At 40.9% G+C, this 26,684-nt stretch overlaps 1 protein-coding gene across 2 annotated transcripts; it reads right to left on the bottom strand.

Annotated features, from left to right (window-relative positions):
* Positions 1 to 322: 322 nt before the first annotated feature.
* On the bottom strand, positions 323 to 26,684 carry NT5E (5'-nucleotidase ecto). Of its 2 annotated transcripts, XM_027899486.1 has the most exons (9): positions 26,245 to 26,678; positions 21,541 to 21,763; positions 15,842 to 16,030; positions 11,161 to 11,358; positions 9,590 to 9,741; positions 6,350 to 6,458; positions 5,423 to 5,572; positions 3,697 to 3,897; positions 323 to 2,426 (listed from the first exon to the last, which is right to left on the bottom strand). In XM_027899486.1, the coding sequence occupies exons 1-9, from the start codon at positions 26,596 to 26,598 to the stop codon at positions 2,269 to 2,271; spliced, it is 1,734 nt and encodes a 577-aa protein (XP_027755287.1). In that variant the 5' UTR covers positions 26,599 to 26,678; the 3' UTR covers positions 323 to 2,268. The 2 variants fall into 2 exon arrangements, with proteins under 2 accessions (XP_027755287.1, XP_027755288.1); XM_027899487.1 differs by lacking the exon at positions 11,161 to 11,358 and having other exon boundaries at positions 26,245 to 26,684.

Genomic DNA, 26,684 nt, shown 5'->3' with positions numbered 1-26,684 from the left:
CATTAAGTTATTTTTAACTGTCTTAACAAATCTTACTGTTTTTTAAAGCAACGAAATTACATGATTGAATCTATTGCATACATATAATTTCAAAACTATCTTTGGCCTTCATGCTCTGTGTGAGCATGGAAAATAACGTGTAATTTAGACTATTTAATACCTGACCTTCAAATCTAAAGTATTCTTAAAGTAATAATGGGTGTGAAAAGTGGTTTTGACTTTTACCTTAGCCTTTATTTTTCTGCAGTTTCTTACCTGGGATTGTTGTGGTTTTTTCTGACGTCTGGCATCCCAGGATGCGAGTCTGTTCACAGCATTTTAAAAAAATTTATTCCTATAAAATCCGTTGGAAGATTTTTTCCTGTAAATCCTAATTTGTTGGCCCAGCCTTTATAAAAGAGACTTTGAAATGGACTTTCACGTGTGGATTTTTAACAAGTTTTACTCACAGAACAATACAGCAATAGTTTAGTAGGCATTCCTCAGTTTTTATTTCTAGACAGTACCCGTTTTCTCCTTTGCCACAAACCAACCAATCTAATGCAGCATTGGTGTTCTTTGTCAATACAGTTTGTATTATCTGTCTGTATTACTACTGCAAACCTTTTCCTTCTCTTTGTGAAAGGAAGGTAAAATTGTTATTTCTCTTCTATCTGGCTATGCCAAAGAAGTTGTTACAACTCTAAAAAATGGAGTGCAGATACAGTTTGGTCCATAAGTGCCCTCTCTGTTACTGGTTTTATGTTGATTTGGGTAAGACCATTCTGTAAATTAACTACTTCAAGGACTGGTATTGGCAAACCATCAATGCCAGGGCGTAACAAGTAGTGTGACAAAGTCAGTCATCATTTGTTGTCCAGTTGCAGCTGCTGTGTAGTCCAGAGCTTTTCATGCACAACCTTTGAATGTACGTGGAAACAAATGAGGTCTTGAAATTTAAACATACTGCGTGTTTATCTTAGTGCACCTTCTCCTTGAAATCTGCAGGTGCAGTGAATTTAAGAGCCAAGTAGCTTCAGGGTTGAAAAAAAGTGTAGTGAGCTTTACAGAAAAACAAAGCGGGTTTATTCAAAACACTGATAATCAGTTTAAAACAGCATTGAACAACATGAAAACACATTGTTAAAACTCTCAGTGTGAATGAACTTAAAAAAATAATGGTTGTTTGCACTCATTTATAATCAATCACTTCTTTATAAAGCATCAGAAGTGTACACTTAGCATTTAGTCTGATTTTTGATTTCATGCTCATTAGCCTGTATTTACAGCAGTATTTTTTAAACACAGCCCTCCCATAGAAGATATGGACATTTGAGGTATAATCACAGTTATCATAAAGCCGGGTTATGCTGTAAAAAGCCCCATTACCTGGCTATTTCCAAAGGATGCCACAGTGGTGCAGGAGTCAGTGCCTCTATCTGACATTATCTGGGAATGTTGCTGATAGAGAGTAACAGGCACGAGTCCTGTGCTTTGTTCTTTGGAAAAGGTAAAAAATTAAGCATATACGTATGAAACACAATCATAGATTGTGTTCTTGCTCTAGACACGGTCCCCAAACTGGTCATATTAAAGAATGAATAATACTAATTTGTTAAAATTTATCAAAATCAAGCTTTCATTGCATCCTTTATTAATGGAAAACATGAGATGCTGCATCTTCAAAACTAAAACAAAAACTTTTAAAGATTGTATGTTAAATGGACCTCATGATTTTCATGGCACTGATTTTAATCCAGCTCTTTCAGATATTGGTGTAGGTATGATAAATATGACTGGAAGCAAAGTAGAAATATTAGGTTTGAAAACTTTAACCCTGAGTGGAGATCAAAGAAAGGAATATACACCTATAATAAATCCATTTCTAGAAGCTTGTTTACATTACTGGAATCAGGTTCTTAACTCACTATCCAAGGCATCTAAAAGAATTTAACAATTTAAAAATACCCCATTACAGTTTGTCATTGCTTTATGATTGAGCAGTAAGTATTCACTGGCACTTTGTTTCTTGAAACCTCATACCGAATTGCTGGGTATCTGCTGATTCAGACCAAGAAAAGTCATGAATTCTGCCCCCTCACTCTGCACAGAGTGCTTTGATGCACTGTGAGACAAAAGACAATGGATTGGGCTGCTTACTGCTAACATGCAGCAACCTCACTGCTCAGTCACTGTAAGGTGTAAGAAAAGAGGAAAGAGAACAGTTCTTCTTTTCCCATCATCAGCATCGTCTCTTCTTTCTTCCTCCAAACAAAAACAGAGCAACAATCAAGTGTGCAAGAATGTTACAGTGAACAATGCAGAGATCAGGGTAAGACTTGCTGTGTTAAGACTTCCAGAAGAAAACTTTATTCGACCTTCAACTGCTGGGTAAACTCTCTTCATTCTCTGTAGGTAGCGGGAAACAACCTCAATATCAGGTTCACCTAAACAAACAAACATAAAAAAGTGTTCTCTGCAGCAGCCAATCTCTAAGGAGTTCTTTAAGAAACCTGTCTTAAAATTGCAGTTTTAGCTCAAGTTCTAAACTGGTTTCTATGGCTTGCAATGCTTAATCAGTACACATCGAGGGGTAGGGGGGTGGAGAGTTGTTTCTTATGCTCAGAAAATCATCTGTGTGGTTTGTAGCCAGAATTTTTGGTAGCAACTTGTATTTTACAAAATACAAAAAAAAAAAAAAAATTCTCTTTGCATTGCCTATCTTGTTTTGTATCTGATACAATACTAATTTCCAATCAGTTTTAGGTAGACTGAGATAGTGCTCTACCTGTTTGGGATAGAGAGCTGTAGACCTGGCAGAGCTATCACACCTTCTCAAATTTACTTTTTTAGGAGGAACTTCTAGTCTGTGCACTGCTGTGTGCACACAAAGTATAACATGGAGTTTCTGCAGTGGAAGACCCTCTTCAGTAACTGCTGCCAGCGATGTCACAAGCCCCTTCTGATCCAAGCTCTTACAATCCGAAAGTGTAGTCCTCCATCCTAACAATAGTTACAGTTTTACCCCCTTGTTATACTGAAAGACTTTACAAGAACCTTACAAGTTGTTCCCTTTCATTATTTGTAATGAAGTTTCTAACACTTCACGTGCAACTTTACAGGACCTTAACGCAGCATTATAAAACACTTCCTTTCTACCTCTCTGGCGAGGTGTCTGCAGCACCTTGCATACTGCTGCCTGCAGGACTCCCCTCCCGAGAACCCTACTGGTTCTGGATGGGTAGGCTAATTCCTGCAGAGCAGGTCGTTATTTTTCACCCTCACTCTGCATTGCTCGCCTGAGCTGCGTGTCCTTTAGCAGTAGAGGTGATGATTTTGTCTTTCCAAATACTTCTACACAGTGGAAATTCAAGGTCTAACAAACCAAGTGTGCAGGCAGTACAAGGCAGCACGCATAAGATGCAGTCCCCGTGGTGCAAGTTTTGCTTCTTTTGTGGTTTACCATGACCTTAGAAGTGCTCCTTAAACACTGCTGTATTGGTAAGGCTCAGTTTCACTTTGAAACGTGATTTCACTGAAGAAGTTAAAAAAAAAGTTGCTGGCTACAACCAAAACCAGAGTTGTCAGATTAGAAGCAAATTTAACCCAGTAAAGACAAGAAGTCTGAGACTAGTACTGTAGAAGGATCTTTTAACTTTTGGGAATTGTTTGCTGCTCTGTTAGTGCCCATACTGACCTTTACTGCATCCCACTTACCTTTACTGTATCCCATGTTTTTGTCTTTCAGCATATGATAGCCATCTCCTCCAAACAGCATATAGGATGGAAGAGTCACATTGTATATGTCATCCATCTGGAGTGGGATGTAGGCTGGGACTCGGCAGGCTGTGCAAAGCACTTCTAAGCTAACAACTCTGTTTCCTGGGGCTCTGGAAAGATCATAGACCACATGGATACCTACAAAAATACACATTGGAATGTCACTTTGTGCAGCACCCTCCTCATCTTTAGCTGATTCTTTGCATTAGTTTCTGTGACTGAGAGGTTGTGTTGCTCTGAATTACGCCAGTTAATGCCCTATTTTCTTTGCACACTTCTCAACTTTTATACAAGAAAATTCAAGAGAATAAGAATTGCTGAAGCATTGTCCCACCTCAGTTACTTATCTGCTTGTTCTCATTACTCCACAGAAGGAAACTACTAGTCATGATGGGATTAGGATTCTGCAAGATGAAAATACCTTCCCTTGTTTCTCTAGTCACATGCTTTCCCTGGCTTCTTGGCTGAAATTACTTTTTTTAAAGCCAGGCAGCCACGACAACTTGGTAGCTGTTATGGGTAATAGGTACTGTACTGAAAATAGAAAGGCAGGCCAGGGTTTTACTTTGCGGTTTCTACTCACTGTAGGAGAAGCAACATTTCTAGTTGTGAGCCTTGATCAAAGCTTGGGGAGAGCCAGGGCCCCAGAACAGCATTGCCAAGAATCAGCAGATCAGGAAGCCACTAAAGCTCATCCAAAGCACAGAGGCTTTTCCAACCCTGGCGCTCTTCCTGCTCAGGATCTTCTGTCCTGAACCCTTTTCAGAGCTACTCATTGTCTTCTCTTTCTGTAAGGAGGCAGCAAGCAGAACTTGCTCCTGCTTTACCTTAGTGGTGTCTAAAAATGTGGTGACTTACCCATGAAAGTGCCAGACATGGGTTGTGTCTGTGGCACATGAGGGTTTGAGATCACATGGTGGGGGTAAGTGCCCCCAGCACTGGGCTGTGTGGAAGGAGAGGTATGGAAAGGAGGGAATGCATCAGCCTCTGCCCTCAAAGTTTGGCTTTTCTGCTATATAAGCAATAAAATCAACACTGCATCAGAGAGACCAGGAATAAACATGACTGTGGCCTGCTACACATCTGGGTAAACATACAGAGAGCTGCAATTCAAGAAATAAGTAGGTTTTTAATATTAACTGGTCATCCATAAAATACTTAGTAATTCACTGGAGCAATTCCATAGCCACTTGGACAAACTCTGAATCTGTCAGCAATCATTAGGGAATTGCACAAAATTGTTTTGGTAAACTGACATTTGGCAATAACTGGCACAGCCATCCAGTCTGGGGTTTCAGGTAGGCTGCCAGTGAAGAACTGAAAACTGGAGTTTGTTGTAGCTATTTCTGTGTTACAGCTGCACTAAATTATATATTCCTCTGGTTAACTGAAGTGTTAAACTGATATCACTGTGGGTTCGGAAAGCAGCTTGGGAACAGTGTCTCTGCTGAAGGGAACAGAAATGGCCTGTGTGCTGCAGTGTCTCAATTAAACATACACAGGATAAACAGTGCTAGCTGGCCAGCATGTACAAGACACAGAGCTAAGATATCTGGCCAGCTTGACTTCCATTCTTAAAAGGAGGCTTCCAGGTGTAATAAACAAGGCCAACAGGAGGGATAGCTGGTTTGGAAAACTGAGAAGAGGAAAGAAGAATACATACCTCCAACCTGCAGCAGCTCTCCACTTCCTCTTCCGTATCTACGCACACTGTGCTCAAAAGCTTCTTTCAGAGTGGAGCCTTTTAACCTCACCATATCAAAACGACCTCCAAATGGCAAAACAGACAGCAAATCTTCCACAGTAATGCTGCCTGGGGGAAGGAGGCTTTGTTTACTTCTTGTTTGTTTGTTTGTTTACAGAATTATTCTAGAATTAACAGTAGGTTTTTGACAAGGAACACGGCGAATGCAATTTAAGCAAAGGAGGGTGGGTAGAGGTGAAAATCATATATATTGTCCCGAACAGAGAACCTGCATTGTTTATCATCCAATAAGTATCAAGATAAATAAATCAGTTTGATGGAAGTGCATGTTTTGCTATTCAAACAACACTACTAAAAGAAATGAGAAACCACTAACCTAAGATGAAAAAACAGCTTTTCCTACAAGGTCAGGCAATTTTTTCCAATGGATTGAGATTTACTCAAGTAGTCCCACAGAAAGATTTAGCTAAACTGAAAAAGCTTTTGTTTTCAGGTTTCATTTATGTGGTATCAGGAAAATAGTGTTAAAACCTTAGCATTCAGAAAAACCCAGATTTTACTTACTCTACAGCAGACTAGAGAAGGCTCCCAGTGACCATAATGGATGACCCTGTACAGTAGGAGGTCTGTCTTTATTCCAAGGCAGCAAAGAGAGAGGGAAATTATAAAAAGCATTGTGTACAAACAATGCTAGAGACTTCTGTCAATGTCAGTCTGAGTGCAGTTGTGCTCTAGTGAGGTAAAACCATTTGAGAAAGTTTGAAAACACTTCCAAACGCTGTGCAAATCCCGTTGAAACAAGGCATAACTAAAACTGTGTTCAGGCTGGCATAACTTGATTCCTTCTTCTGATAAAGTTGTCATTCATCTTGTAATTTTACGTACCATTAGTGCTCTGTTCATCAATGGGTGACCGTATCCCACCTCCATTCAGGATGCACATTGAAACGTGGTTCCATGATTTTTTATCCGGACGCCCGACATTTTCATAAAGCTACCAAAGGAAAACGTATAAACTGATTTTATCTTCACTTGTTCTAAGCTCTGGAAATTTATACCAAATACAGTCTGAGATGAAAAGAGATAGAAAGGTTTTATATCTTTGACATTGACTTCAGTACCATTGTAAAACAGTTATTAAAAAATCCGAATAAGTATTTTAGTTTTTAACAAAATAGTCTGTGTCCTCTAGTCTGTGTGTCTACGTCATGGCCAGGGCAGGCCAGCTGAACAAAGGAAAAGTGTTTCTTTGATTCCAGTGACTGTGATAAAGACAAATAATTTAAGCATATTTGGAGAATTGAGAAGGGAAGAGGACCTTAAATATTAGGGTACGTTAAAAACACTCAGGAGAAGCATAAGTTATTGTAGTTCTCATATGTTGCAGGGAATTAAGTTTTTTGGCTTCTCTATGGTTGCTTTTTAACGCTTGGAATGGTCTTGGCATGTAGAACAGTGGAGGAACAGGAAACAGGCATACTAGGTCAGAAAGTCTCTGCACAGCAACGTCTCCAATGGTGTCAAGGCTCTGGCGAAATGCTAGAACAGGATAATATTTGCTTGTGACATCCTAAGTAGTAAAGAAAGTAGAGGCCAGGTATTTATGCAGCTGCATAAGGATGATAAGCCTACAGTGTTAATTATCAGATATAACTGAGTAGAACAGGAAAAGGCTGAGAAAATAAATTAGGATAATGGTAAGGATTGACTGGTTTCCGCACAGGAGTGACTATGTGAGTGACTATGGTCATGACTCTTCAGTCTCACAGAGAGAGAAATACAGGAAGCACATGACAGAAGCCTATAAAATGAAGAAGACTTGGAGGATGGATAGTAATCTGTGTGTTTTCTTCTTCTCCAGAATGATAAAAAACTAAGAAAGATTTGGAGAGGGTAATGAGGATGGTCAAAGACAGAGAAAAACTTCTGAACATAGAATGATGAGTGCAGGCTTGGACTGTCTGACCTGGTAAAGAGATAACAGAAGGAAATATTTGAGAAGCCTGTAAAGTCAGGAGTGATGTGAAGGTGGACAGGGACCAAGTTTTCCAGTGCAAAGGACCACTTGACCTCCAGCAGTTATCCAGCCAGTGGGCAGCAGCAGGCAGACCAAGGTCCCTGCAGGATGTGCAGGTCAGTGATGGAACACCCTGCTGCCAGCTGTTGTGAAGGCTGAAGGAAGGCAAAGGGAAATGGGGCAAATTCAGGGAAGAGAAGTTACAGTTGAGCTAGTAAATATCAAGAGAGCACTTCTGGCTTGGGGAATCCCTGAGCTGTAAGCTGGTGGGAGACACAGGCAGATCTGAGTACGGCAACTCCACAGGTTTGTCCGGGAGTATGCTTCTCTCCCACTATCCTCACTCAGTCAGTCTTGGAGACAAAACATTGGAATGGATGATCCTGTCATCTGTTATAGGTAGGTCACTTCTTTGCTGTATCCCTATGCAGAGTGTTGGCAATCTCTGACTTGCAGGTGTATAAATGCTTTGTGCTTTCAGCTTAGTCATCAAAGATATTCCCTGAGGCCAGATCCACGCTCACATTTATAACATAATCAAAGAATGGATTGCAACTTCCCAGTCCTGAGCAGAGGCAGTCTAAAAGAAGAGCTCACACAGTGCTGTTACCAATTTCACAATCTTTTCACATCTGAGTTCCTTTGAAGTCCTTTGTAAAATGCCTGGACCTGTCAACCTTTTATTCTGAGATTTTGGGCTACTCTTGGATTCACATCATTGAACTAAATGGACCTCTGTTTTGATCTAGAACAAACATTCAATCAGCTTTCTACAATTTTCAATCTCTCAGTTTCTCAGGACAACTCTAAATATTAGAGGTCATGGAACAGGAAGGTCTGGTTTTTGCCTTCATACCCCTGAACATGTTAGCAGACAGGAAGGCAAGTGTGGAACGTGCCTTGGTAAGGCAAAGGATGTGAAGAGACATCAGTGTATCTACTGATGACTGCAGGTGGTTGTCTAGAGACATGGATTTAACTAAAGTAGAATTAGACACCCCCTGAGATAAAATGTATAGCAAGAAAATCTACAGACTTCTGAAAGATTACAGAGTTAATTTCTTTGAGGTGGAAAAAGACCAAGACATTTGTTCGCATTTTTTCAAAGAAAAATATTTTAAAGTCTAGCAGAAAGAAAAAGCAAGGTGCTGCAATTCTAATAGAACTGTACACAGAATTCCCAAATATTAATCTGATTTGTACATTAGCCCATGAACTAAGAAATATTTGAAGGATTACAATAAAAGCAATCACAAGGGCTGGATAAATAGCTTTGGGGGCATATCTAAATGAAAACTCATGATTATTAATTGGCCCTTGACTTTGTGGCAATACTGCAGGACATTTACGGCAAAGCTCATTTTCTGGAAACTTTCACGGTAGTCAATGTTTTTCCCTGAAACACCCAAAGGAAATGGTGCTGATGCAGGGCAGTAAAGCAATCAGAACCAAGTAGTTTAAAAACTGGAAGTGAGTTCTTGTTATGAGACTTTCTGGTGTTCCGGGACTGCTGAAGTCCAGTGGTACCTGGCAGGATGCCGCGGGGGCTGGTGACTCCTTCTGGGCTGGGGTGTTCTGTGCCTGGCTGTGTGTATGGCCTTTTCCCCCAGCTTTGCTTCAGCAGGCAACTTTTGGGCTTCTCAGGGGGACAATTCATATCAGCAACTTGGCAGAAAACGACCCAGATTTTTTTCCTGTGCTTGTGCGTTAAAGTGGCAGCAGAGCCCAGTGAGTAATGAAAGGGGCAGAGGGCAAGTGCCATGAGCAGGGGCCCAGAGTGGGGCAGGAGTGGGGCAGGGGAGCTGAGCTCTCCTTTTTGAGGAATGGGGTCTTAGATCAGAATGCCATGTCCCTTAAAACTGCAGCCCCAGAGCCAGCTGTTAACAAGCTGTTCTCTGTGTGAGGCTTTACACAAAGAATAAACTGCTCCTTACTTTATACAGCAGGATTCATTATAGCCTTGCTTCTGCCAGGTCTTCCTAGGGACGTGTTACAGTATTGAAAAGCAGCACAGAGTCCATGTGCTGATGGTTTGGAGGCTGGGAAGCATTTCATCTCATAGCTCTGGATTAACCCCTTCATTGCCACCTGTGGTGGAAACATCTTACCACGGCATCACAAAGCAAATTTCCCATGTTACATTCCTGGAAACGGCATGCTTGGCTTGTACCATTCAGGTAAACACTAGTTTTTCCAATCTCTTTAGAATAATTCCCCAGGTTTTCTCTCCATTTTTCCACTTCTTCTTTAATGTGCTCATCTATAAAGTAATATACAAGTGTAAAATAAGCGTTGCACATACCTCATATCGGCAACACTTCAGTGAATACAAACCTTAGGAGAAAAAAAACAACTAACCTGTTCATGATTCTAAAATGTTACACTTTCCCTAAAGGATTCTCAATCAAATTACATCTATATTCACTTCAAATGATGCCTGTAAAGGGAGAAGGCAGGATGGGACAATCAAGTGAACAAGCTAGTCCTGTGCCACAGCAAGATTATCTCCTCTGTAACACTTTCAAATACTTTTGTCCAGTCCTGTTCTGACCTCTGAGTGATGGGCTTTCTGGTACCTACTGTGACAAGGGAGAGAATTTTAATATACAAGTGAGGTTGGTCTTTATTTGATATCATATTTTTTTCCCTGTTTGTTGTGCTAAAAGTTAAACTAGCTCAAACATCAATGTCAAGGAATAAACCCTTTATAGAAATTAATTCTCTATGCACATCCGTCTGTCAGGTGCTAATTTAATTATTTCAGGGAAAAAACAAGGATACTTGTATATGCAGACAGATATCACAACTATTTTATATCAGCTATTAGTTTTAATCAATTTGCTTACATGTGTCAGCAAGAGCGTCATTTATAAAATGAGAGCACTGATGTATCTGAATTTTTACTTTTACTGACGTTAGAGAGAGAATGTAAACTCTCTTTACATCATCTCACTACATTAATAGCTCTCTGAGAATAACACAGTAAATATCTATAAATAGATAATTTTTTAAGGATTTATTTTACAAATACTCAGGTAGAACCTAGAGAGTCTTATAAAAGCTCAGAACTTCATGCAGCAAACACTGGAGAAAAAACAAAGACTAGAGAATCAGCCCCACATAATTACAGAGTTGACAAAGAAACAAGTAGCAGAGCTCAGAGTTACAAACAAAAAGCAACAAAGAGACTCTCCTCCTCCCAGTTCTTTGAATGTTTCAGATCTAAAACACTGAACACACTTAGCACTGAAAACAAGAAGTCATGGGTTTGTGTATTATATTTGCAAATTGGTAGAGTATTCCAAGTCTTTTCTGGAACATTTCCACTTTCCCATATTGCACTAAACTCTGTTTTGAAGAACCCAGCCTCTGGTAAAACAGTGTAAATTAGTCCTCATAATCTTTTAAATCATAATAACAGGGCTAGCTAAAACGGGTTCTGCAAAATGGTAAGGTAGTGTATCACCTGAAATCCTACAAAAGGACTTTCGGGGTTTTTAAATAAATAAAAACACACACCGAATATGTGCATATTCAACTGTAACACAGGCTCAACCCTACATAGGAGAGAACAGCAAGCTCAGGAAGAAAGCTGAAATCTTTGACATTGTATTTAACATAACAAGACTTGAATTGTAGCAGAGTGCTGCAGGGAAATTCAAATGTCTAGTCCACATACCTTCAGGGATACTGCTGTCCAGCAAAATGGGGTTCCCAACTGCTTCAACTACATTTCCTTTCTTGTCAAATGTAACATTTAAGTAACCAAGATATTTTCCATAAGCATAAGCTTGTACAACTGGCACCTTCCTCCCATCATCTGAGTCAACCATGAATGGATATGGGCCAGCTGGCACTTCAGTAGAGGGTGGGGTGCCTGCATGGAATAAGCATGTAAAGTCAGTGTTCAGCTTATGTGACCTTCAAGGAATTATTAGAATGACATTTCAAATGTTTCCCAGCCTTAAAAAAAACAAATAGGATATTAGGCAGAAACGACAATGAATGTGTTGGACGACAAGCACACATTTGATTGTTCAGTTATTTCATAAGAGGCAATTTTGTTTTCAGGACACGAACTCGAATAACTGCCACAGTGTTTTTCAAGTTAAGTGTGACAGCACAGTCCTCCATGACATCATGTCACAGTAGCAACAAAGGAACTTTTCATTCCAACCACTGCAATCTAAAACTCTCAGTAATGCAAACATACCAGCCTCTGGGTGGAAAGTTTATTGAGCCTTCACACTATTTTATTCTGCATCAGACAGAAAATGAGAATCTTCGTAAAACATACACAGGACTTGATACGAAAAAGTCTGAACTACTGTGATGGTTAATATGCAGTCAGGATGCCTACAGGCAGTTGCATGAATTTGTGCATACAGCCAACTGATTTTTTTTTTTTTTTCACTAGACCCAGCAGCCTACAAAATTTCAGACAAGCTGCAAACCCTCCACAAAAACAAGCTTCATTAGCATTAGAGTTCCATGGTCATGGTTTTAAAACTCTTATCAACCTGCAAAGTCTGAAAAGTGATTAGATGTAGGACTTGGAAACAGATGGATTAAAGCAAGGCATTATCTCAGCTCAACTGGCATAGGGTACCAAAGAATTTAAAAATGACACAGTGGAGAAAAGAGGCAAAGAGAACTACACAGCACAGCTCTTGTCTCAAGGGTACCAGCCTTGTCTCCTTGACAATATAATTTGAGTGGTATCTCTCCCTGCTGTTATTCCTGTCAGTATTTCTACCCCCCTATCAGGAAGAACCAAGGTTGAGCAGTTCTGAGAGTCATCACAAGCTGCATGGCAGGCCCCACTACAGAGCCCTCTCAAAGCCTGCTGCTTCCTGCTGTCCCAAAGCTGGTGGCATTTCCCATCCATTTGCTGGTGAGAGCTGGGGTGCCATTGGGGTGGCAGCACGGGGGAGCAGGTGTAGAGAATGTGGATCCAGAGGAAAGCGAGCTCCTTACTTCCACTGCTCACAGAACAACTTGTTTCCTTTGATTTACAGTTGTTTACATAATATGAAATCCTAAGATAAGCAGCATGACAAATGTTCCTTCTAGAACTCCAGTATGATTCGTATTTTGCTCTAATCCCTCCTCGTCTCCAGGGAGAATGGCTGTAAAAAAATGCAAGTTGAACCAAACTTACCACAGAACTAGTTTTCCTACTTTCAGCCTGGACAACAGAGTGGTGGAACCACTTAATCATTCATTTATTTTGGGAAGAATTTAAGAAAACCTGTAGCTAATACAAACTCTACAGGTTTTATGCATGCAAAAGTGCCTTTGGGGTTTTTGGAACTGAAAAAGGGATTGGTTTGGATCTCTTGCCGTTCTGTAGCCATCTAATGAGCAAAGCATTAGAAAAAGAAAGTTATTCTTTTCTGGTTTTCATTTTAGTTTACGTCAGCTCTGCATGATTAAGTGATTGTCCAGAGCCTTACTCATTTCTTGCTTTCTGAAATACTTTCTGGTACTGATACTTCCTTGCAGGATTAATTACCACTATGACATTATTCCATTGTAAGATAGGTACATTTATTCTGACATGCAAACCTTTCAGTGCACCTTATCCCCAAGAAACACAGCACTAGAATTCATGCACCCATCTCAGTCAAAGTGTGAGGAGCTGTTCCATTGCAAAGGCACAAACTCATGCTGGGTAAGGGAAGAACCTTTTCTATCTTCTTACCCTGCTTTAGCCAATGCACTGCATTTTCAAGTGGATTGCTTTGATCCATTCTGATCAAAACCAGAAATTAAACTGCTCCAACCCAAAATTACTATTATTGTTTGAATAAGTTCTACAAACCCAGTGTTGGCACATCTGAACAAGTCAAGACAACATTTGCCATACAATCTGAGGTTAAACCAGAGACTGGCAAATGCCTTACGGACAGGTTGGACTACTCCAGCAGTAAGCCCTTACATTAAGATATCTCTGTAGAGGTAATAATTTGGCGTGAGCAGTATGTCTCTAAACCTCCATGACAGAAAGATTCATCTGACCCAGCTGGTACATCTCCGCTTAGACTAAGCTGAAACACTCTCCTAAACTCAACTGCCAGTTATTGATTACACCTCTTGATTTAAATGAGAGCTTATAGGCTTAATATACACACACACACAGAGACACTTCAAATTAAATGTTTTACTCTGCAGGGAAATCACCTCCACAGACACAGCTATTCCACCGTGAATTTTGGCTGATGACTTTGACTCAACAGGGAATGGTTCACAAATGCACTCATGATGCTCCTGAATGGCTTAGCATGTGCCTCACAGCACTTGGGATAAAAATTATATATTCAGATCACTCTCTATCAAAAATCATATTTTGAAAATAAATAAATAAATAGATATATTTTTGGTGCATCTCCCCCAGACATTAATTCTTTTTTTATTTTTCTTAACTTGCCAGTATACATAAAAAAAGGAAGACAGTCTTTCTTTATCAAAACAGTAGAGGCCTTGGAAAAGAGACCAGAACTCACTCCCAGCTGAGCTCTTTAACCCAAAGGCTGCAGAGTCTCATGCTGTGTGCTCTCTCCAGCCTGGTGAATCTTGGACAGCTTCAAATGGGGGGGATGGAACAGCTTGACCTAGTCCAGTCTGACAGCAGGGTACTCTCTGGGATGACAAGAGATGTGCATGTGAACTACAGATCTAGACAGGATGTGAACTCAGATATCTCAGCTCCTGGAGCACTTCAGATCATGATTCCAAATTGTGTCAAGTGGCACTTCTTTGGACCATGCCCACTAAGGTATTTTGACTGCTATGGCTACCACTATGAGGCACAAACTCTCAGCAGGCATTGGCCAACAATTCCACTGTGTAAATCCACAATGTAAATCCACACTTTGAATATGGCATGTATCCTCGTTTTTCCCATCTCAAAAACAGTTCGGTAAAATTGCAGACTGCACACAGATAAGATCATGGTCTCTGCAGGATGTGCAGGTCAGTGGTGGAATGCCCTGCTACAGGCTGTTGTGAAAGCTCAATGTAGTTAGGAGGAGATAGAGCAAGGTCAGGAAAGAAACATTCCAGTGGAGCTAGTAAATATTAAGACACTATTTCTGTCTTAGGGAGTCCTTGAGATGCAAGCTGGTGGGAAGTTGGGGCAGATCTGAGTAAAGTGTCTCCACAGCCTTGTCCAGTTCCCTCACTCTTCCCCCTTGGTCACTCTTAGAGACAAGATATTAGGATGGTTGGTCCTGTGGTTTGTTCCAGTTTGGCCACTTCTCTGCTGCACCCCCATGCAAAGTGTTTGTGGCCTCTTACTTATAGGTTGGTGTGTAAATGCTTTGTGCCTTGTCTTCAAGGTTATTCCCTGAGGTCAAATTAAACAGATATTCTGATCTGCTAAATGTATAACTGTGGTATGCAATTGTTTCTTTTTAACAAGTGGTATAACAAAAGGTGAGAGCCCAGATGAGACAAAGGCCTGAGAAACAGAGAGGAGAAGAATAGGGAGAGGAGAGGATAATGGACAGTGCAAACCTTTGAAGTGTTTAAGTTCCTAGGGTACATGGTGCTATCCTCTGGGAAATTTTTCTAAAAATTGCAGAAAGTTCCCATTATAGTCTCCATCAGTTATTGCAGTTTCTGCTAAATTTAATGAACTTAAAAAACTGAAGCAAACAGAACAACGAAACAGCCTTTGTTTTCCTTGTGTCCTTACATGCTGGCATGGGGAACGCAGCAGTGCTGGGAAAGCTGCTGATGAGAGGTTTCACCTAAAGTAGCATTACTGCAGGAGAAATCAGATCAGCAATATTTGTCTCTAGAATCACATCTAACTCTAGAGAAAAGAATAAATTCAGAGATTAAAAGGGGGACTGAAAGGCACAGAGGAAACTTGGGAAAAGTGTTTTAATGGCAGGGTAATGGAGACATATGAATATAGAATCAGATTCTAGACAAAACTGATGTGGGTACCATTTTGGAAGTCCTTTAAGACTGATTTTTCAGGTTAAATCACATACAAGTTTAAAAATAGACATCTTATTTAGTCCATTATAGGTGTGAGCTTGAAACAGGTGCAGTATGTTTAGCACTAATTTATCAGCGTTACTACCTTTACTCCTCCATCCCACTTTGTATCGGTCACTTTGAACATCCACAGCACTGGGGAACCTTTCAGTGAGTTATAGTACCTTGTGTGCACAGACTGTTTTGAATTGGTTTCTTCCATGGAAGTTATGGATATGTACCAGCTATGAATCAGGCTGACTGCAGCCAGCAGCAAACTGGCTGCTATATTGGTGAAAGTTCTCAGAGTGTAAAGAGGAAACAGTTTCAGCTTTGCTGTAGAAGCAACATTTTAGTAAGAAGTAAAATACCTGTGTAAAGAAACGTGTTTGTATGTCCTCCAACCACAACATCCACTCCTTTCACCTTTTGGGCAATATTTTTGTCCACGGTAAAACCAGAATGTCCCAGTGCAATTATTTTGTTCACTCCCATTGCAGTAAGCTTATTCACTTGCAGTTGCAATGCTTCAATTTCATCTTCAAAGATTATATCATCCCCTTAAAAAAAAAATAAATTATGAAGTACCTCAATTACTAGTATAAAAAAAAAAGTAGTTGATATCAAATAATAGTTTGTATAATTAATGGAACTTTGAATGTCAGTGGCTTTCAGATGTCCTTAGTTGGTTCAAACTCCTGATCTGGTGTTCTCAAGTCTTTTAGGAGCACCTGTGTGCTTAAACTAACACAGCATTCCTGCCCAAAGCTGTATGTACTTGCCTAGACTAAATAAGTTGTAACTCTGTAAAAAATTCAGTGACACCAAATATAGGATCAAAAATTGAATGGCTTTTATTATTTAAGTAGAGAAAGGAAACTATGTCAGTGTTTGCATATAAACACTTGTATTCTATTAAACTTTTTTTCTTCCCAAACTTAATTTCCTTGAGATCTTCTATCTTGTCCCAAGTTAAATCGCTCTTTCTTTTTATTCCACACTCATTTTGCTCTTTCCCTTATCCCCACTCCTGAGACTTTAAACAGCAGCTTCTTCAAAGTTCTCTACTAAACTCTGAATTGCCTTTTTATACAAATTATCTCACCTAATGTGAAAACCACTCTCAGTAATACCAATACAGCACAGCACACACCTGAAATACCATCCCAAAACGAGAACAAAAAGAACAGAAAGTCTGGAAAGGAGAGACCTTTTCCAGACCACAATGTTGGGAAACTCACAATCTTTCAGCAAGGTTTCTGTGCATGCTGAAATTATTCTAACATGACAAACAGCTACATGAGCACTAGAAGAGCAGGTGCTTTTATGCCGGGCACAGTGTTTTGGGTTGCACAAAAACACTTCCTATGTAAGAAGCTAAATTCTTTGACAAAGTTTTAAGAATAGAGTTTAAGAACAGAGTCAACCAATTGTAAACTTAAACTTTCCGCTGAAGACAACCAAGTAACGTTTCCACCAATTTCTCCTCTACCTAATTCCTCTCCTTCCCGCAGAGTTTTTTGATTAAACCATTTGAAATATGCCTTTAAAGTCAAAAGATTTACATTATTTCATAACAAAGGCAGAAGTGAAACAAATTCGCAATCCACTGCAAAATGTCTCAGGAAATGAGGAGGAAGCTGCTACAATGGAAGAGATAAAAGAGGGTTACATAAATTGGTTCACCACCACACCCATTGAATAGTTCTGTTACTGCCAGAGGGAATATCTGTACTGCACATTGCAGAGTGAATTGTGCAGTGCATCCCCACATTTTCTTCCTGTGGACCTCTTCTTAGAATCAAAGAGTCATAAGTTAATTGAGGTTGGAAGGGACCTCCTGGGGCCACATAGTCCAAACCCCACTCAAAACAGGAACTCTAAGCCAGATGAGGATGCTCAGGGTCTCATCCAAGCAAGCTGAAATTCCAGTTTCTCTGGGCAACCTGTTTAATGGCTTAACTGCGCTTACCATGACAAATTTTTTCCTTACGTTCCACCATAATTTCCTGTGGTATTACTTGAGCCCATTGTTTCTTGTCCTTGTTTCTTGTCCTTTCTATTCCCCTCTGTGAAGAGTCTGTCCCTGTCTTCTCTATAAACCCCCTTATGCCAGTGGAAGACTGCATTTGGTTCCCTCCTAGTCTTCCTTCTCCTGCCTAAAGGAAACCCCCAGGCTTCAGCCCTGGTTTGTACATCCTTGTGTCTGACAGAAGCTGGGTTTGATGCAGAGCTACGGGCACAAAGGAAAGCCTGAGAAATCCTGGCTGAGTGTAGGCTCTTCACATGCTCATCTCACCGCCACGGACCAGCTGCGATTACCACGTGCTTCATGGTGTGGGGACCAGTTCCATAAGGAGAGCTGAGCTCTCCAAATGAAGAGCAAGAGCAAGCCACTGACTAGCTAGCTGTGATAGCACTCAGTTGCCTGCAGGCTAACTTCTCCCATGGCTCATAACCAGGTGGTCCATGATAACCAAACTCTCCCCATCAGCACCAGATCTGTTGTCCCTCTGTGCCACTGTGAACTACGAATGCACCATACACTGAAGACATAGTGTCATTAATTTTGAACCCACAGAGTCATAGATCATTTAGGTTGGAAAAAGACTCTAGGATTGTCAGGTCCAACCGTTAACCCAGCACTGCCAAGTCCACCACTAAACTGTGTCCTGAGGTGCCACATCTACACAACTTTTAAATACCTCCATCATCTTTTAAATACTCCACCATCTCTGGACAATCTGTTGCAATGCTTGACAACCCTGTCCATTAAGACATTTTTTCCTAATAATCCAGCGTACACCTCCCCTGGCGCAACTTGAGGCCATTTCCTCTTGTCCTGTCACTTGCTATTTAGGAGAAGAGACTGTTCCCCATCTTGCTACACCCTCCGTTTAGGTAGTTGTAGGGAAGACATGTGAAAACAAACCAACCTACTTTCATAAAGAGGGGAAAAACAAGGCCTGCCCCATGCCAATAAGCCTTTCTCTGTCCCAGGACTGTTATGGCAGGAGACAGGCAGACACCAGAGCTGCAGTGGGTTGTCCCACTGCCAAACCACCCTCCCACCAATCATCTGCTGTCCACCTTGCCCTCAAAAAGGGAATTCTGCTTGGGACTGCAGGGGCTCCTTGCTCCCCGTCTCTGTGACTTAGCCACAGCATTTCATACAGCTTTGTATCCTAATCATCTCAGCACTTGATGTAAGTGGATAAAATGGGCCAGCAGGTTCAAGAGTTATACAGGGGGAGACTGTAAGAGTAATTACACAGTTCTCAATTCTCTAAGAAAGCAATATACTGTTTAACAGTCATCTGTGCATTTTTCAAAACAATCTGAAATAACTGACTTATTTAAGAGTAAGTTATTGCTCATGTCAATATTCCGTTTCTCTTTCAAGGTATTAAATTGATGTTCCATCCTCTTCTCTTTTTAAATGAGGTAGAGTTTCAGAAAAAACATCCAAACTGTGCTATATAGGAACAAAGAAAAAGAACTGGCTGCACACTAAAAATATTACGCAAGATAACCAGGATAAAGTGGAAGAAACGGAATTTAAGACTCCATTTTTGAAAACTCTGCCAAGTTGACAGTTTTAGTAAATATTTTGCTGTCCTGAGGGTAACAGAGTAAGCAGCTTTGGGTTTCAACCTTATACAAGAAGACCAAACATCACTGCAGAACTAAAGGAAGTGAGCTACTATCATCAAATACTAGAAAGATGGTTGTGGGATTAGTGGTGCAAAGCAAAGACAGCTTTGTCTGTCTACGTGCCAAGTTATGCACAACTCTTACAAGACATGGAAAAACTGGCTGAGCATTCAGCTGAGATAGTTGTATGTAGCAAAACAGAGAACTTCAGAAAAACTGCCAATTGGCTGTAATATATAAATGTGTTTCCCATCCCTATGGTTTCCAAAAGTAACATTAACACTACCTTTAGCAGAGATCAATTGTTCCTTCCCAATAGGAAAACTAAGATTTAAGGACTTTATACTCTGTTCCAGTCTTTTGATAACTGTTTTCATCAGACTATGAAAAGTATAAGTTGTAATTTCATAGTTGTGTGAGAGTTATCGAGATTTAACAATAGAAGAAATCACACTCACAAAATACTTCCATGCAAACTCGTAATGTAGGAATTCACGTTTCAGCACTCTCAAGCTTCCTGTTTGCCTTGAGAATGCCCTAGGAGTGTACAGCGTGCCAAAGTAGACAAAGGCTGAGAAAACTGAATCGTCTGGAAGAAGTGTGTAGAGATAAGCAAGGTGCTGAATTTTAAATTCACGATGTCTCTTACTAATTGAATTAAGGAACTAGGTTGATAATTATTTAGCCATTGACCCACCCCTGCCATGATTTTATCAGTCTGAAGGATTGCTAGGTCATGGGTGATAAACAATCACTGAGTTACATTAACATACCCTGAATTCACCTTTTCAGAGCTTCCAAAATGTTCCTCCACACACTGAGAAGGCAAAGCAGAAGATTGTAAAAACTCTGATCACTATAACTGTTGCTGTTAGAATTTGCTCTGCTTGTTGCCCAGTTACACAGTGGGATATACTTAGCTTAGGGATGTTTCAGCTCCATCTATGGAGCTAACAAGCCTTCCCTTTTAACACTGCTTTTTTTCTAGCTGTGGTCTCCGTCACAATGTCTCACCATATGGAGGCATTGGATATGATGCCTAAATGTTATTGGAAATGTATTCAAGTGCTTCACAGAATCACTCCAACACCATCTGGATTTTCATCTAGTATATTTACTTGCAAGAAAGTTAATTTGATGATGTCACCACACCAACAGAGTTGTTTGGAAGAAGGGCGGAAATAGATTTTATTAATCCCTGATGGAGGACTATATTGGTTGTCTATTATTCAAACTTAGTGTGGTGTCAGATGATATCTAACCTCATGCCCTCAAGTACATGTGAAACTCTATTGCCTACACAAAATACAGATCAATTTTCTTTTTCTTGTCAAGGGCAAAAAAAGATAGGAATACAAAACCGTATCACTGCAAAATAGAAGTGAGATAAAGAATTCTATTTGGATCTCAGACATCCACTTCTCGACAGTTTAAACATACAGCATTGGAACTAAAAAGCATAGAAGGAACAGTTTTATATTTTAATGCTTCTTCAAAGTATTGAACAATCCTTTTGTCAGGAAAACCACACACTATTTCTGTATTATTAAGATAGGGAAAGAGAAATAATAATATGAAGTCCCCTTTCGGTGTGAAAATGTTTTAAACCAGTGTTTAGGGCATCCTTACTGCAAAACCCAGGGAAGAAAGTCTGTTTTTGTCAGAGGTGGGCTGAGCTTTGAGCAGGCAGTGACTCATATCTCCTACAGTTGATTTAAATGTGTTTCTCATTCCAGTAGATCATTTTATTTTACTAAAAACAAACCCAAACAAACCCAAACAAAACCCTCATCAAACCAAAACCCCTGAAATGTTGGAAAAAATAGTCAGCAATTGAGAAGTCTTCTTCCTCATCAATTCTAATTTTACTCATGAATGAAGCAATTGTGGTAAAAGCTGAATGGGTGTTCCTTCTGTAATCTAATTTCTGCAAATATTTTGAGAGTCTAAAAACATCTTGGGCAACTTTTGCTTCAAAAACACATATGAAGCTCTCCTTGTTTTTAATAGGGCTTGAGCATGGAGGTATCCAAGAGCAAAATTTCAACACACAGAGAAATGTCACATTTCATGCTAGAGAGAAGTTGTATTCATGTTTTAACTTTAGTTTAAATGGATAAATAACAACAAAATATCACCAAATATAACTTTAAAAACCCAAACAACAACAAACCCCCCAAAGGCCCCGTAGCTCTCTTGCAATTTCATTGACCTTCTTTTATTCTTAGAGATTATCCAGGTCTATATGAAAATGGCTTTTAATGTTAACAAGCTTTAAGCTGAGCCATACAAGTAAATACTGATAAAACAACAAGCTTCTTACTTTTCAGCTGAAAATATTAATCTTTGATTCAAAAAAGTAAGCAAGTAACAAAACAATAACAAAGGATTTAAACGTATACTAAAGGAAACATACCTGGCTGTGAAAGAAAAGAAGTTTCCTGTGTAGTGTAGCCAACAATTCCTACTGATTCTGAGTCAAAATGAACTATTTTAAAAGGATGAACATATTTCATCATTTCATTCCCTAACGGAGTTTTCCCTTTAATATTTCCACTCAGGACTGTAAAATTAGCATTTTTAAGAAGAGGATCCAGTAATCCACTCACACCTTCATCGAACTCATGGTTCCCCAAAGCCTGCAAAAAGCAAGAAGAAAATATGAGACCCTACCTCAAATATTCAGTCTAAATAGTATCATAACTTGTATACCGGGTATGTTTGAAAAAACAAAGTCTATTTCTAGGGAAGAAAACCCTAACTTGTCTAAACCAGCACAATCCTGTTTCTCATGAACACAGAAATGCCTTTTTTTTTTGTTTTTTAGTTTTGGTTTGGGTTTTGTTAGTTTTTTGTTTATTTGGGGTTTTCTGTTTGTTTTTTTAGATGTAGGCATTTGCTCTTACATTAATACAGAAATAAAAGTCCAAATCTAAAACTTAAGTGTTTGTAACCATGTCCCAGATTAAAACCCACTAGTTTTTCATCCTGTAAATGCAAGAAAGAGGATTAACAATAACCACAAAGGAAAACATGTATTTTGTGTATGGAAAATACATTGTTTAAATGCTGAAGGAAATGTTAAATGTCAATGATGGTTTTTTGTTACCTTTAAGTAAAAATGCATTTTAAGAGTTTTGTGCTTGGACTACGGTTTTTAAAACACATTTATTATGCATTTAGTAAAGGGGTTTTGTGCTTTAACATCATTATCATCAATATCATTGCCTACTGGAAGCTCTAACATTTATCAGTCAGGGAGAAATCCCCACTGGGTGTGTGTGCACATAGGCAGTCCAGTTTATTTATTAGCAAGGTAGCACCAGCCAGATGAGGATATTTAATTGTTCCAGGTTGATTAAGCTGATGAAAAGAGACTTTCCTGAAGGGAAATTTCTCCTACCTGCCCCTTTTTCATGCTGAGCCTAAGTTGCCACATGCCTGTGCCTGCAAGTTTGGTGATAAGCCAGCAAAACCTCCAAAGATGGCATTTTGCAGAAGCACAATACACACAAGCATATTTGTAGCATATTTAGGTGTTAGTGAAGGAAAAGATGAAAAGATGTCTCTACAGAAGCGTGATAACAGTGTAACTTGGTACACGATAACTTCGTACAAGTTTTCAGGTGGCAGCTGGAGCAAAGCATGTAAGAGCTGTTAAAGCCAATGGGCCAACTCTTCCAGGCAAAAGTGTGCTCAGAATTTCACTCCAAGATTAAGTTGGGAAAGTCACATTCATCATCTAAAGCTTGTATACTGTTCTGTTCTACTTAGATAAACAACCTCTGCGTGCTTGCTCCAGCTTTTATTCACCAAATGGATATATTAACCCTGATCACGTTCAAATCCAACTAGGACCCTGAGGCAACTACAGGCCAGGAAGCTCAGCATTTCGATCAACTGATTGGCAGTGTCTTTTTTTGGGGGTGAGGCAAAGATGACTGACTCCTCTTATCCTCACAGGCAGGTAGTTAATGGCCCTGTGGAAAAAAAATCAGTATCAGCAGTAACTTGCACTGGAAATCAACTACTCCTGCTGACAGCTAGTGAGAACACTACTCACACTCCAGGGAAAGAGCCAAATTGTTTGCATGCTGCTGCAGCACTTTTCCAAAAGAATCAAGAACTATCTTTAAGAAAATCGTGGCTTGGGAAGTCACAATGCTCTACAACTACATTCCATTTCTAACTGTATGGTAATTGCAGTCTAATTTGCTGTAAAAAATACAAATTAGGAAAAAGAAAAGAGAATGACACTCATTTTGATGCTGCCTGGATGTTCTGAAAAGATATCCATAGACAGGTAGAGCATCTCAAAATGGTAACAAGCTATTTCCTTTTAGCTGAAGCACATGCCTTCTGTTCCTCCTAAATTTGCAATCAAACCCCAACCAAGAAGGTTGCAAATGAATTAAGAAATTGAATTAGATATAATTGCCACTAGTTTTTTTGGAGGAAAAAAACAAACAACCCAACCAACCACTTATGAAGCCTTGTTTCTCTTGGCTTTGTATCTTGCATTTGGATCATTTCATGTCCATTAGGAGCTTTGATCAAAAGTTATCCCATGGTGTAGGTGGTTATACAGTCTCTTGCTCATGAGAAATCACTGGTGGCTAATAATACAGTTCTATTTTTGATGCTACTCCTCCTTTGGGGAGAAGGTTGTGGATCATTCTGGGTTCCTATACTCTAACTAACTATCCTAACATCCAGAGCTTCTTGGACCCTGTACCTGTGCAATATCCCTTTACCAGATCTGAATTTGTTGGCCAATGTAAGTGTAAGTCACAAGGGGGAATAAAGAGAAATATTCAGGAACACAGCATGTGATTATATAATCCTTCTTTTCACAAGAAGCAAACCTCAAAATATTTCTAAATCAGGATAAAAGTTAACAGAAGGATGCAACTTAAAAGTAAGGCTAGAAGACTTCCATCACTCCTCCAGTTACTGCCTTTGAGGTATTTAAATTGGATTTTAGTCTTAATTACACCAGAAAACAAGGCTAGTGCCAAGAAAAATTTTGGAAGGCAGTAACTAGCGGAACAGGAGAAAACAGGCTGGAGGTGATAACAGGCATAAAAGAGAAAAAGGCAAAATTGAAAAAGGAAATTTGTCATATTTGTGGAGCAAACCTCTAACACTTCCAGGCTGCCCTAAATCCTCCTATGGCTCCTGCCTGCATCCTGTAGCAACTTTTATGATTCATGCTCCCTCCTGTTTGTAATCCTACTCCTGTATCTCACTTCCAAATACTTTCATAATCCCCACCCCTTCTGTTAGGGATGTGACTTACCAAATTTTGCTTAAAGAGACACTAGCTTGCCCTTCTGCAGCATGGCTCTCACCTTGCTCCCTGTGCCCCCCCAGCCACAATGGTCTGCAGAAGAATCAAAACAGATGCTGCAGCACTGCCCAACACTCAGCATCTGTCCTCAGCAGACAAAGGTGCTAAAGTTTCTATAGCTTATCATATCATCTATCCTGTCCCCTTCTATTCAAGTTATTAGCAGCACCTCCACAGAGAACAACTTCATCTAAGTTGATTGACTACTTCACCTAAGGCACAAGCCTCTGGCTATCTGGTATGGTGCGGGTTTATTTTTAAAGTTTATTCTGATGAAAAAGCTCATGGTCTATCTTAAAACCAGATGCATCCTACATAATGTGTTACTAAAACTGAACGCTACTTCAACACTGCTGATTTTGCCTGAAAGAATTTCTGCTTGTGATACGATCAGGAACTGTACAGGCTCGCAGGCTGCCCATGAACCAGTTAAACCAGCAAACGCAAGGCTGAGAAATGACAGACAGCAGAAGGGTTTGGGAAGAAATGTAGGAAAAAACGCCTTGAGCTATTTCTGCACTGCAGAACCCTGAAGTGCTCCCCAGCTCTTGGGGAGGATGAGTCCTAAACACACATACTCTTCCCCATCACCACTGGGAGGATAAACCCTGTTAATGTTAGTTTTACAATTAAAAACCTGTTCATTAGGCCATGTGAACAGGGAGCAGTACCTTTCACAGACCTGTCTGTCTGGTATGAAGCATGTTTAGCCTAGGAAAGTGCACTGGGGCATGCCCTTTCCTTCCATAGGTGTTCTGAGACAGGGAGAAGAAACAGGTGAAGTCATTTTTACCTGGAAAAGGAAAGTGCAGTCCCTTTCATAGAAAGCAAAAAAAAGATGAAGACAGAGAATCTGATATGCCCAAAAGATTTTCCCCACAAACTGTCAGTTGGGATGAAATAAATATGCAGTCACTCTCAAACATAACTTTAATCTCTCACCTCCTCTCTGGGGTTATACACAAGCAAAATCAGCTACTGCCCTGAGAGAAAAGATTTAAGTGCATGGAGTGATGTCCTCCAATCTCAACCTCAAATTCTACCTTTCTCTCAGCACTTGGACCAGAGTAAAGATACAGGACTGGCACAGTCTCAGAGAGCTCCCCTCACCGATGAGCTGTTACAGTCTCTGAGCCCCTTGCACACAACCTCTTACAGCCTGTCATGACCACAGCTCTGGTGAGACTGGGCACCACCAGGGTGGGATTGATGAAAACTAAAAATCCTCACCCTTTGAAACAGCACTGCCAATATGTGCCGTCTGTCCCTCCGCGCAGGACAGGCTGCGAGCCTCAGGCAGGGTTAACCTCTCCATCGCAGATCAGACTCCTCGCCCGGCTTTTTCTGCGGTCATTTCCACTTTTTGTCAACCCCTCTCCAATAGAGCCTGTCCAGCCTCCTGTTTGTCCCAAGCCCCTGCCTCTCCTAAGAGACAACAATCTTCTTAGCCTTGTCATCATCTGCCGGTCTGTAGCTGCCCGCGAGGCTTCCAGTTCACGACTTAATTCGGCCAGGAGCCCGTCACCGAGCACATCACCTCCCTTCTTCTCGCTTACCTCCCCGCTGCCTGTGGCCACGATTTTAGCATGACCTACAGAATTTTCTGATGCAGCGTTACGCGTTCAAAGAGGCGGCAATGCAAAAAAGCGGCAGCTGGCGAGGAAAGGCAGGAATAGACCCAGCATCCAAGGGAAAGGAGGGAGCAGACCCTCCTCCCCTTCCCCTTCCCCATCCCCGCCGTGCCACTCGCTGTCCCCTGTCCCTCTTTACCATGGCATCGTAGCGCAGGAGGTTCATGAAGTGGACCGCCTCCCGGCCCTTGAAGCGGGAGAACCACACCGTGCCCTGGTACTGGTCCCCGGCGTCCAGCAGCAGCACGTTGGGGTGCGCGGCCCGCTCCACCGCCACCCTCGCCGCCCTCCTCGCCACGCCGCCGAAGCATCCCGGGGCATCGCCCGCACAGCGCCGCGGCCCCGCGCCCTGCGCCTCCACCCGCCCGTGCACGTCGTTGGTGTGCAGCAGGGTCAGCCGCAGCTCCGCCGCCGCGCACAGCCCCGCCGTGCTCAGCCACAGCCACAGGGACAGCGACGGGGACAGCCACACCGCGTCCGCACGCCCCGCCATGCCGCGGGGGCTGCGCGCCGCTCCGCGGCACCGCAGAGGGGGCGGCCGCGGCGGCGGCGGAGGAGGAGGAGGGACGGGGCGCGCCG

Source organism: Empidonax traillii, unplaced genomic scaffold (genome assembly GCF_003031625.1).
Source record: "Empidonax traillii isolate 1590-97213 ecotype Southwest subspecies unplaced genomic scaffold, ASM303162v1 scaffold671:size839176, whole genome shotgun sequence".
NCBI lineage: Eukaryota > Metazoa > Chordata > Aves > Passeriformes > Tyrannidae > Empidonax > Empidonax traillii.
The sequence above is the reverse complement of the archived record's forward strand: the minus strand, read 5'-3'. Positions and strand labels throughout refer to the sequence as shown.

Coding starts and splice junctions, on each gene's coding strand:
- NT5E (XM_027899486.1), bottom strand. CDS start 26,598: ATGGCGGGGCGTGCGGACGCGGTGTGGCTGTCCCCGTCGCTGTCCCTG. Junction 16,031..21,540: donor TTCTTTTCTTTCACAGCCAG/GTATGTTTCCTT, acceptor TTTTTTTTTAAG/GGGATGATATAATCTTTGAA. Junction 2,427..3,696: donor AAACATGGGATACAGTAAAG/GTAAGTGGGATG, acceptor TTGTTTGTTTAG/GTGAACCTGATATTGAGGTT.